Source organism: Cryptotermes secundus, unplaced genomic scaffold, assembly GCF_002891405.2.
Source record: "Cryptotermes secundus unplaced genomic scaffold, Csec_1.0 scaffold47, whole genome shotgun sequence".
Taxonomy (NCBI): domain Eukaryota; kingdom Metazoa; phylum Arthropoda; class Insecta; order Blattodea; family Kalotermitidae; genus Cryptotermes; species Cryptotermes secundus.
The window spans coordinates 2,044,132-2,056,754 of record NW_019721002.1 but is presented as its reverse complement, the minus strand read 5'-3'; the positions used below and the strand labels follow the sequence as shown (position 1 = coordinate 2,056,754).

Below are 12,623 nucleotides of genomic sequence, written 5' to 3'. Positions count from 1 at the left end.
GTGCTTGTAGACTGCAGTAGATTGAGAATAGGGTGCTGAGGGGAAGGGCATGTCTGGACGTGAGAGGGAGGAGGCGACAGCAGGCTGCAGTGGCGCTTCGTAATTTGTGCTCTTCATCAAATGGTATTACTAATCAAGGAGATGAGCTGGGTTATGGCATGTAGCAGACGTGGGAGGAAAGAGAAATGTATACAAAATTCTGATAGGAAAACTTGAATGGAAAAAAGACCGCTAAGAAGTATTAGACAGAGATGGGAGAAGATATTAAAGAGTATATAAGGGAGTTGTGAGGATGTGTAACAGATTAATCTAACTGAGGACAGGGGTCGACTGATCAACTTCATGTTTTGTAAAATACAGGGAATTTCTTGACTAGCTGAGTGACTGTTATCTTCTCAAAAAGGACTCAGTTATGTGGAGTTAGATCATTAATTGGCCAGGTGGGTACTTAGTGAGTTAGTTACTTCTCTGATTCTTTTCAGTTCATTTGGTTCGTCAGGTACTTGCATGCACGCTATGGAGAATTGCTGTTATTGTATGTTTGGTTTGTGCATCATGATGAGAAACACATTTTTTGGTGAGTGCTGTTTTTATTTCTAACAATGCCTATTTGTGTGAAGTTTTAGAAATGGTTTGAAGGAATTCTGAGAGCCTAAGTCACAAGGAATTCTTATTGTTGGATCATTGGATTTTTGAGATGAGACCCAAAGTTGGTAACTCTGAAGATGGTAGCATTTCCAGTCTCTGATGCCCACTAACAAGTAAGGTGCATGGGACCCTTCTTTTGTTAGAACCAGTTTAGAGGTGCTGTGGGCTTTAGCGTCTCGTGTTCCTACTACCCTAATGCCAAAATGTGCTTCTTTTATAGACAGGCAGGTCACATATTACCTTTTGTCATCAGAGAGTTTCTTAATTATGAGCCACTCGTAACTCTTTATACACAGTGGTTCCTACATGTAACATGTGCGGTAACATTTAAAAACTCTGTGTTCTACCCACAGAGTGTATTCTTTCTTTCCCCCCTTTTTTTTCTATTGTAAGAATAACCGCTGATCATTTCTGTATGCAGCATTAACCGAGTCTTCTTTGAATAGGGGTACAGTGTGTTTTGGATGAATGTCAGGCCTAATACATTTAATAGGTGTATTATGATAGAAATTGAAGATTGTTGTATATTTATGAGTGAACGACTTCAAAAAATCATGTGCATCTTGGAGTTGCGTTTGGCACTTGCCTTCTGATATTTACTGCCCAGATTTTATTGTGCTGCTCTGAATTGAGAAATGGTTCAAAATGTAAAGGCAGATTATTTGTCAGATCCACAAAATACCAAGAGACGAAAGGTAACAAGTGTCTGTATAGTTAATGAAGCACCACAGCATGAAGGTATATGGAGGAGTGGAGGTATGGTTCCATCTTTCTTGATCTCTGCACTAGTTGGTGGGGGAGTTCAGTTTCACACTGGGCCCCTTTATCTCCAGGGAGGACACCCCCAGCTCCCACTGAATAAGAGGGTGAGTGGGCCTCAGAGCTGGTCTGGATGCTGTGGAATGGGGACAGACTCTTGCCTCTGCCAGGAATTGAACCACTGCCATCTAGCCCATAGCCCTGAAGTTGAATGTGCATTGTCTGTTTCACGTTTTGAAAATTGGTGGCCACACTTTGTGATAGTCGCATGGGGTGAGGGCCAGACTTTGCAGGGTATAAGGGAGAAAGTCATATTTATGTAAGTTTTTGAGCATTTTCAACCAGAAAGTAAATCACACCATTTTGCTTGTCAGGTGATGCATTCCAAAAACAAACCACCTAAGGCTATGCAAGACACTAAACCTTCATAACATTGGAACTGTGTTTTGACATGTTCTCACAGATTTATATTTTAATTGTATTTTGTTTGTGTGATCTATTCTGGGTTGCCCGTGCAGTATAGGGTTAAAAAGTGTTATATCACAGTAAGCTTGTCACTATATGGCATGTGTGGGGGGTGGGGTGTGCCGGTTGCATGAGAAAACCTCTTAGAGAAAAGTAATACAGAATGAAAACAACACATTCCTGCTTTATAGTTCTTGCGTGGGAATCTTCTTATGTGACAGCAGATTTATGGGCAAAAGAATGATTTCACATCTGCTGATTCATGATTTCCATTTGAGAAATAAGAAGTCTGCTGGAGCCAGGTCAGGTGAGCAGGGTGGCTGAGGAAGCACAATTGTATTTTTTTGGCCAAAAAGTTACGAATCAGTAGCAATGCATGAGCTGATGCATTGTCATGATGGAGGAACCAGGAGTTGTCTCTCCACAGCTGAGGTCTTTTTCTCCTGACATTTTCTCTTATGACGTTTCGTCACTTTGAGGTAATACCAGCAATTCACTGTTTTCCCTGACATAAGAATTCATGTTGCACAACACCCTCGCTGTGTAAAAAGCCGTCAACATAACTTTCACGCTCATGGATAACAGCCATCTCAAATAACGCAAGACACACACTACAGGCATGTGAACAGTTAGCTCTAGGGTGATGACTAGGGACCGGATTTTTATGCCCTAATAATCCCTTAAATATGTATGCATTTGTGCAATAAAAACTTCCGAAATATGCATTAAAATATGCACATAAAAATTTATACCAAATATTAAAATTGATTTTACATTATTTTAAGACTAACAAATCAATATTTAAGTTCATTTTATGTAATCACTGAATGATTCATTTGCAATAAAAAGCTATACTTAAACACAAATCATGCAACAAAGCCAACATATTTCATTACAAATTTAAAAAAACCAATGGTACTCACATTTAGCTCTCCAAACTTTCAACTTCTCTTCTGTTGCAGTTCACAATTACTAAATGTTCTAGGTTTTCCATAGTTAGTCGCCTCCTATTGTCTCGTAAGATGTCCTTATAGCGGGAAAAACTTCTTTCCACCTCACAGGAACTTAGGGGCGCATGTACAAAAGCCGCTATTTGCTCCACTGTTAGTGATCTTTTACTTGGCAGTTCAGTACATTTACCGGTTAAAGTTTCTTCAATTTCACAAATCCTAGATTTTTTGAAAGAATGCTGTGTACTTTTTCCTTTACTACTTCACCGACTCTTCCAGGAACCGAATTCAATTTGGAAACAGTGGTGTTGAACAAACTTAATGACTGATACAAAGTAGTATTGCTATTGCTTGCCTCCAGTGAGGAAATGGCGGATGGAAGATGAGAGAAGTGAGCAGATATATAGGAAAGATTAGTTTCTAGTTCTGNTTGGGCAATTTGAATTGATGCTGCACTTTTGGGATCAAATGTATTCACGACATTCCTAACTGTTTCTAAATGTTCGGTATAATAACTCGCTGCACACAGCCACGTGCCCCAGCGCATTAAAATTGGTTCTGGCGGAAGTGGAACGCTCGGTGCTACTGCTTTGAAGGCTTCTTTTCTGTATGGCGCTTTAACAAATACCTTCTTCACAGAAGACACCAACTTGTCAACAAGCGGAAAATTTGCACGAATTGTTTCTGCAACACGGTGCAACCCATGGGCAAGGCAAGTCAAATGTGTCATGTTTGGAAATTTAACTTTAAGAGCAATACGTGCTCATACTGAATGCCATTCGGCCATAGTAAATTCATGGAATTGAAAAAAATCCGGAAACTGCTGAGCAATTTGTGGTTTTAAATTGCTCTACCGCAAGAAGATATGGAGTAGATTATTCATTCTTATTAAGGGATCCAAGTATTCAATTTGCAATAAACTGTCCCTCACAATCTTGTGTTTCATTGATTGATACCCACACAAAATTATCTTGAATCTTATCTCTAATGCTATCAACTGTAAGATCGTAACACAGCTTCACGTAATTTTTGCGCACAGTAGATTCATCTGGCACTTTGCACTGTGTATACTTCTCTATGAAGTTTCTCAGAGTAGGATTAGTTAGTTTCCACAGCGGAATATCCGCCGCTAAAAAGGCTTCGCATAAATCAAAGGAAAACTGAAAAACTATTATTAGAAAATTCACTACGCAATTTTTGAACAGGTGCACTTTTCGTGGGTTTAGTTTTAATATTCTCTTTGCGTATATTAGTGTTCAAATGCTGAAGCACTTGAAAGCGTTTTTCACAACCAGCTGTTTTCTCACACGCTTTCGTTATCCGTACTTATCATCTCTCCTTCGAACTCCCGCTGATACATCTGTAATTTAGTTTTCTGACTTACTTTCACTTTCGGCATGACTGCAGAACGCTAAACAAACGTAACTACACACTAGTCACCACTAATATGAATGGCCCCAGCTTGAAATGAAGAAGAGTAACGAACCTCATGGAGACTTCGGAAATAAATAAGTGAAGTCCCTTATCGGTTGAATAGTATTACATTGATAGCTGCTACATGTGGACGCTTCCGGCTAATATCTTCGCGGCCACTTTGAGGGTACGCGGATGAGGCAAGTTACGAGTACAGGGATCGAGGAAGTCCCGTCCTGGGTATTGCATCAGAAACATGAATCATGACGAAATGTTGAGTCAGATATGCAACATATTCTATCGCGGAAAAGAAAAATTGTATACACACGACCATAATTAAAAACATAAAATTAAAAAATATATATGATAAACATTTTAAAAGGGAAATATGCAGTATAAATAGAGATCTTCGAAAATAGATGCTTATTCATAAAACATGCAAAATATGCATTTATATGCACCATCAAATCATGTCCAAAATTTAAGAAATGAAGTAATTCATACATATATCCAAACAAGCATACTCTCTGGTTGCAAGAAAGAAATATGCATTTGCATTAAAATCTGGTCCCTAGTGATGACATGGCAAAGATGATAATGAGGAAGCACGCCACTAGGCAGCATAACTTACCTGAAGTTGCTAAGACGTCGAGTTGGCGCGCTATTTCAGAAGTTCTGAAACTTTTTGAAGAGACCACATACATATACTGTAAAATGATCACAAATTCAATTAGCCTTTACTGTAATGGCACCTGCATCAGGGAGGACAACTGTTGGCGGCTGGGAGAACTACCACATGGCAGATGAACATTTTCACATCACAAATTTTATTTTTAATAACTTCATAAAAATGGTAAATTTCCTCGAAAATTTCTGCCAGTTAGATGAGAATTCTGGATTGCTTGGAGATTCAATAACCTTCACTGCGCTTCACCCCTGACAGGTTGACACTGACATGTCTACTTCGTTTTGGTGTACATTTGTCAGAACTGTAAACTGTGTTTAATCTGCAGAACCCGTAACTCATTTTTAATATATGTATATATATATATTGTAGTTGAATAGCCTTCTGTAATCTATCCTCCTTTACTTAGAATGTGTCTTTTAGCTCTGTGTTTTTGTGGAAATTGCACAGAAATGTTGGACCAAAATTGATTTATTATGGCCATCCCAAACTCAGAAGATTTGCATTGTAAAGTTACTGAAATCTCATCCATGATTACCATATGCAAAAGGAATGTGTTCAGCTAGTCAATTACCGGTGTGCCTGGCCCTCACTGAAGAAGCTTATTTTTGTGCGCCTGGCCGTCACTGTAGAAGCTTATGTTTGTGCGCCTGGCCGTCACTGTAGAAGCTTATGTTTGTGCGCCTGGCCCTCGCTGAAGAAGCTTATGTTTGTGCGCCTGGCCGTCACTGTAGAAGCTTATGTTTGTGCGCCTGGCCCTCACTGAAGAAGCTTATGTTTGTGCGCCTGGCCGTCACTGTAGAAGCTTATGTTTGTGCGCCTGGCCGTCACTGTAGAAGCTTATGTTTGTGACACTGCACATTTTGATGAACAAGGAGATGTAGTGAACCTAGAAGCATACTTATTGGGTGACAGATAAAGCACAAATTAAAGAAAAGCAGGTGAAAAATGCCAGTTGCTATAAACATTTTCCATCCATAAATAAGGGATTTTAAATATTTTATCAGTAACATTGGGAAGCTGATTTTAGCTCGAGGGGGAACAGTTTATCGTCAAGGAAAATGGGGGTTTAAATCTTTTGATACTTCAGGGGCTGGGGACTGCCTCTTAATTGGGGCAAAGGAGGCTGTATTAGAATTGAGAGAGAGGTGATTATCAGCCTTCTGGACTGGGCACATGTGCCATGTGATGCACTGTCGTTAAGGTTAATGCACGTGGTCCCTAGATCAGGTTTTGTTCCTTTTTGCATATGGGAAGTTTAACAATGTTCATGTCCTACAGACATAAGTCATGCCTTTAGAGGGACATGTCTTCTGAGTGTGGAATGGTGTCTGGCATGTGGATGGGTCTGTTAACTTCATTTCTTCCTTGCTGGTTGTTGTGTTCCACCTGCTGTACCTGGGTTGGTGTTGACAGTGCGGGAGAGGAAATGGGCTGTAATTGTCTTGTCACTGACAGATGTACAGGGCACAGAAACACATTTCTGGAAGTGGGCTCCACTTCCATCATCAGGTAAAACTGTGAATTGTGGACGTTTATAAGGTTCACACCCATAATGGTGGGGCTGCAACAGGTGTACTACATTGCAGGTGCCCATACCATTACAGGCATGGGATTTTAAATGTTAAAATATAATGAACATTTGAGTACAAGTTTAGAGTTTCACTTAAACTGTTTGATATGGCATGAAGGAGCTTGTGGAATTGAATGGCTTACACATTTAAGTTAGCAGAAGTACTATACTATGTTCAGTAAGATCCCTTCTGGGAGTACAAGTGCAGGATGTCCGTGTGAAGGGTGTTTGTGTTTTGGCCTGGCCAGGTATTGTATAATTTACCATCTGCCCTGCTCATATGCTTAAGACATGTTGTGGGCCTTAAGCATAAGGATCTTGCAGTAGAGAAGGGAATGGTAGTTTTGCAATATGCAGAATATTCGGTTTTAAACTATTCTTAAAATACATAACACTGTACTTCATGTCTTTTTCAACATAAAACATAAATGAATGTTCACAAATCATGTTGGAAGTGTTGTCCATTGTTCCGAATTTAACACCAGTCCTCTTGACCATGTTTTAAGAGATGTCATTATATTATTAGGATACAGCCTTAAATGAATCACATTGTACAATATGAGCTAACAGACTTCAAATATATTTGGCAGGTTGTGTATGAACAGGTAGAAGTAGTGCGGCGCCCATCTGGTCGTGGACTGGAGTACCGAGACAGTGCATATGAGTCACGGAGACATTCACAGTTCTCTGGCATGTCCATGGACAACTTCCGTTTACTTAGTGTACTGGGGCGAGGGCACTTTGGCAAGGTGAATATAAACAGCTGAATATTGTGACAAGTTCAAGGCTGAAGATTTGTACAGAACTGCATTTCTCAGCCTTTGCACATGGCATCGTATTAATATATACACATTATTAGAACAAATATGTTTCTGGACATTGTCCTTCATCCAGTTTTTATCTAGAACACTGGCCTGTTTATATTTCAAAACATAACGTTTCAGATACTGCCTTCTATCTCTGCTTTCCTGTGAAACCTTCTCAGTTTGGCAAAGTCGGTAGAGCTAGCCTCTGTATGTGGACACCTGTACCAGCACCAAGACAGGGTATACAAGCCAAGCACAGCACAAATCATTTACGAGAGTTAAGACAAAACATTAAAATGTTAAAGAAACTACATGTATGAGGCCTTGCACCAGAGAACTATCAAGATAAAAATCATCACTGGAGAGACAAAATTCTCCGTATGGTACCAACACAAGAAAAACAGATTTATCCCACTCAATCTGTACTGGACAGAGTTTTTTTTTTTCTCCTTTCGCGTGCATGTGCCTCCCCCCTTCTGCTGTGATTACAGGAGTCCAGATGGGAGAGATGTCCAAGGCTGGGTTGACTGGTCCGATGTTTAATGAGAGAATGTCTTTAGATCTTATGTACACATCGTGCTTGTCAGGGTTGTGACACTGCATTGTATTCTGCGATTTGTGAGAGGAACGCTTTATTCTTGGAGTCGTGTGAATGTGAGTCCCTTGCTACTGCACTCACAAGTGTTCCTGCTGCACCAGCCCCAGACGATAGATGAGTATGGAGCACAGGTAGGACAATAATTGGCATGGAAAAAGTGAAGTACTGAGAGAAATGCATACTCCAGTGCCACTTTGTGTGCCATAAATCCCATGTGGAGCACCATAAGCACCTCGTCTGTGGCAAGGATGAATGGCTGAACATAGTAGTCACCTAGCAGTGTGCAACATAGTGTCTTATGTAGGCTTTAACATCATATGATGGGGGCTGGTAAATGCTATGGCAGCAGAAAATCAGGCAAATGTCATTTTAGCCCCTGTTATTTGCATTTGTGTTCTCAGTTTTGGAGATTCTAATGATTTGTGTTTGGGTATGGAAGGCCCAGTGCTCGTTACGAGGTTAACTGCGCGCCCCTCCCCCCAAAGGATGAATTTTTCCAGCAGTTTTACTGAAGCAGCTGTAAAACTTTTACTTCAGCCACAAATAAAACTGAATTCCAATGAGAACATTGCAACACATCTCAGTTGCCTCGCATCACTCTAGTTAATCTAGACAATCTACATTGTCAGATGTAACGTATCCACAGTTGTGTGTTTGTTTGAGTGGTGTCATGCGCATTGTGATTGTGCAGGTGATCCTGACACAGTATCGCAACACTGGTGAGTACTTTGCCATCAAGGCACTGAAGAAAGGTGACATCATTGCCCGAGATGAAGTGGAATCACTGCTGTCAGAGAAACGCATCTTCGAAGTTGCCAACACCATGCGGCACCCGTTCCTAGTTAACTTGTTTGCTTGCTTCCAGACAGAGGTTAGTACTGTACCTGGATCAGGGAAAGAATGAATATGAGTGGCACGGGTTGGAGTTGGCCACAAGAACAAACCGAGAGTGCACAGAGAGAAGCAGAACCATAACCTTAGTATAGATGACACCTGGTGGGATTGGGCTAAGACACACACAGGAGAAATAGCTGATAGGCAGATGTGTTCATTCTTTCCTTGACCCAGATTTAGATTGAGGTTTAATTTTGGCTTTTGGAGTTTAGTTGTTTCAGCCTACATTCCAGTTGCCATATTCAGGGTGAGATGGAATGAGGATGCAGCCTGGTATATAAATGTCACAACAGAATTAGGGGTAACGGTGTGGAGCATGGTTCTGTCCAGTAGGGAAGTGCTACTGCCCAAACTACTGAGCACCTGTTTTATACACTCTTGACATATCCTCTGCACTATTGTTTCTCAAGTTTTGGCAATTGTGGACTTGTATGGGGGTTGTCAGTACGTGCTCAGACCGCTCAGCTAAAATAACATTCCCCTTAGCTGCAAAGGGCATGTATTTGCCCTTTTTGCTGCGAATAGAAGAAAAATTATAGTTGAAGTTGCAGTAAACCACTTTTCTCTGTCCTTCAACTTAAAGTAATGATTTTGAAGCATGATTTACCACAATTCTTAATTGAAATTATTTTATAATCACATTGTCTTATAATACCACAGACCACAGTGGACCACAGTTAGAGAAACATTCCTGTAGACAGTGTCCGCAACGGATACCGTGAAGCATAATAGCATAATATTTCTTGTCCATTCCCTTTCTCCAACTTTTCCCTCAAAATTATGGGGTTCATTTGTGTTATAAGCAACGTGGCACTCTTTTGGGCATTTAAGTGTTAAATCTGTGTGCATACGTGCATGTTCATTTTTACACGCACAGGTGCGCTTGCAAGCAGGTTACACCCATGTTTCTGGACTGAAACTTTGGGCAAGAAGTGTGACCTGTATATACACGCATGCATGCATCTCTTGTGAATGCTGCAAGGAAGTTACGTTTGTATACATGAAGCCTGTTCTGAAGAGTACTGTGATGCCATGCAGTCTGGTGAACATGCTTACCAGACTACACGGTGTCACATCCCAGAAGCCAGCCTCCCCTTCATCTGGTTTGTTTGCAGGCACATGTTTGCTTTGTGATGGAGTATGCCGCTGGTGGGGACCTCATGATGCACATCCACGCTGATGTGTTCACGGAGCCACGAGCTGTGTTCTATGCTGCTTGTGTTGTGCTGGGCCTACAGTACTTGCACGAGAGTAAGATTATCTACCGGTGAGTCAGCCAAGTGGCAAAGGTAACGCAATCCTTGTAACAGGATGTGAAGACCCATGGGGTTGTGAGACAACGAGGCTCGCACATTTTCTCTAGGCAAGTTGGCTCACAGGTGGCGGTAAGGTTGTCAGCCTTACACACCGGTCGCACTTTACCCCCAGGAAGATTCCTGCTACTCAGGCCTGTAGCACTGGAAATTTAATCCCTTATCAGTACAGCTAAGGGTTAATGTAGATGTAACAAGAGCTCATTATAAAAATAATTTGTGTACATTTTACTGTACTGTACTGTAATACTGATTCTAACAGGACATGTTCTGTGCTTGCAGGGATTTGAAACTGGATAACCTGCTGCTGGACACAGAGGGATATGTGAAGATCGCTGATTTTGGCCTGTGCAAGGAAGGCATGGACTTCGGGGATAGAACTGGAACCTTCTGTGGCACACCTGAGTTTCTAGCACCAGAAGTGTTGACTGAAACTTCATACACGCGTGCTGTGGACTGGTGGGGCCTTGGTGTTCTCATTTTTGAGATGCTTGTTGGAGAGGTAGATACTTCACAACAATTTTGTAACCTTGTTATATTTTAGTGTCCTGTTGCACTGATTTAAGTCCATGATTTATTTCAATCATCTTCCAGTGCATACACTCATCTATCTCCTCCTCTCACTCGCACTACATGTTTCGGCACAAAAGTGCCATCTTCAGGTGCTTATTCAATTTACGCTAAACTAGTTCATTGCATGCCTTGTCTTCATATTAAAATAACTGAAATATATATTTATCATATATATTGATAAATGTTAAATGTTAAAAATATTAAAATAGGTGTGACTCGCGTAGTGAGATACGACGTAGGGAAGAAAAAATTCCTGAACAATTTTAATATTTTTAACATTTAACATTTATCAATATATATGATAAATATATATTTTAGTTATTTTAATATGAAGACAAGGCATGCAATGAACTAGTTTAGCGTAAATTGAATAAGCACCTGAAGATGGCACTTTTGTGCCGAAACATGTAGTGCGAGTGAGAGGAGGAGATAGATGAGTGTATGCACTGGAAGACGATTGAAATAAATCATGGATTTTGTAACCTCTTTATGATGCAGTCTCAACTCTCAAAATTATATTGTGGCATGCCCGCTGCCAATCCAAACCCTGTCTGTAGTTACTAAATACATTGCAATATGATATTGAATAAGAGAGTTTATGACAGGGATTAATATGCTGTGTGGAGTGAGGAAAGAAGTTGTTCACATGCGGTGAGTTTGGGGGAGAAAGCTGTTGTGATCTGTTTTAATGGCTTATTTGTTTGCAGTAATGTTTGATCCCTTTATATTATAAACTGTACTCAATTTTTTCTTCGTCCCAGCATTCTTGCTGTATGTGATTTCTACTTTCACTAGTTTATTACTATGCTGAGAAGTGGAAATTACACATCATGGAAAAGGATAGAAGTGTGAGACTGCAGCATGGAGGAAGAAGAAGGCATAATTTTTCACCTCTTCACACTTTTCACGTTGAACAATAAATATTGATTTTTCCCTGCTTCTTTTCAGTCTCCTTTCCCAGGTGATGATGAGGAAGAAGTTTTTGACTCAATTGTAAATGATGAAGTCCGGTATCCTCGATTTCTGTCATTGGAAGCGATTGCCATCATGAGGCGGGTACGTACAGTGACCTTTATCTATGTGTGAGGCCTAGACACTGTTCTCAAGCAGCTGTATAGGCCCAAACTTGAAATAATGAAAAAGTTGGCATTGCAGAAGTTACACAAAACAGGCAGATACACCTGTTTGCCTGGCATGTGCTTTTCCTGTCAGTATCTCAGTATATGATACCTAAACCCCCCATGGAGGAATAGCATTCGGATTAAGAAATGAAAGTTTACTGACCTCATTTAAGAAAATAAAATACTGGGAATGAGGTCTAAAATTGCACCCAAAAGTTCTGCTGTACTACTTGCATATTACTTCAACAGTCTTGACTACTGTACACATTGGTGAGAGTATGTGGCAGTTCCTTGAAAGTAGCAGGCGGTCAGTTCTAGTGGTTCTTGTAGAGTCTGGTAGGTTTCGCCTGTGTACAGCAGTTGGTAATGAAGTTCTGTTTTGATGGAGGGAGACAGTGCCACAGGGACAGAAGCTTCCTGCACTGTTCCCCTTGTACAAGCAGTGCATTTCCGTCTCATTTGTAACACACTGCCTTAGTTAACGTTTGGTAAACCAGAGGACTCTGCTTATTCAGATTCCACAGCTGTCACTCGTACCTGATCCTGTATCCTGTTCTTGTGACTGGAATTCCTGTCTGCTTCTTCCAGCTGCTTCGTAAGAATCCTGAGCGTCGTTTGGGCTCAAGTGAACGTGATGCTGAAGATGTTAAGAAGCAGGCATTTTTTCGCACCATTCAGTGGGATGAACTACTATTGCGCCGTGTCAAGCCTCCATTTGTTCCTACAGTGGTAAGTCTTCATGGATATAATTGTATGCCCTGCAAAACATTCTGTGCTGAGCTCCAGATGAGTGAATCCACATAATTCCACCCTGTTTCTCTGAGA

The 12,623-nt window shown here is 40.7% G+C and overlaps 1 protein-coding gene across 3 annotated transcripts in view; it reads left to right on the top strand.

Annotated features, from left to right (window-relative positions):
* LOC111874475 (serine/threonine-protein kinase N) overlaps positions 1-12,623 on the top strand; it is an 81,859-nt gene that overhangs the window by 65,979 nt on the left and 3,257 nt on the right. For all 3 annotated transcript variants that reach the window (XM_023870014.2, XM_023870024.2, XM_023870005.2), the window contains 6 exons: positions 7,084-7,242; positions 8,589-8,768; positions 9,907-10,058; positions 10,387-10,606; positions 11,626-11,733; positions 12,387-12,527. In XM_023870014.2, the coding sequence (XP_023725782.1) occupies positions 7,084-7,242; positions 8,589-8,768; positions 9,907-10,058; positions 10,387-10,606; positions 11,626-11,733; positions 12,387-12,527 (960 nt within the window). The remainder of the gene's footprint in view (positions 1-7,083; positions 7,243-8,588; positions 8,769-9,906; positions 10,059-10,386; positions 10,607-11,625; positions 11,734-12,386; positions 12,528-12,623) is intronic.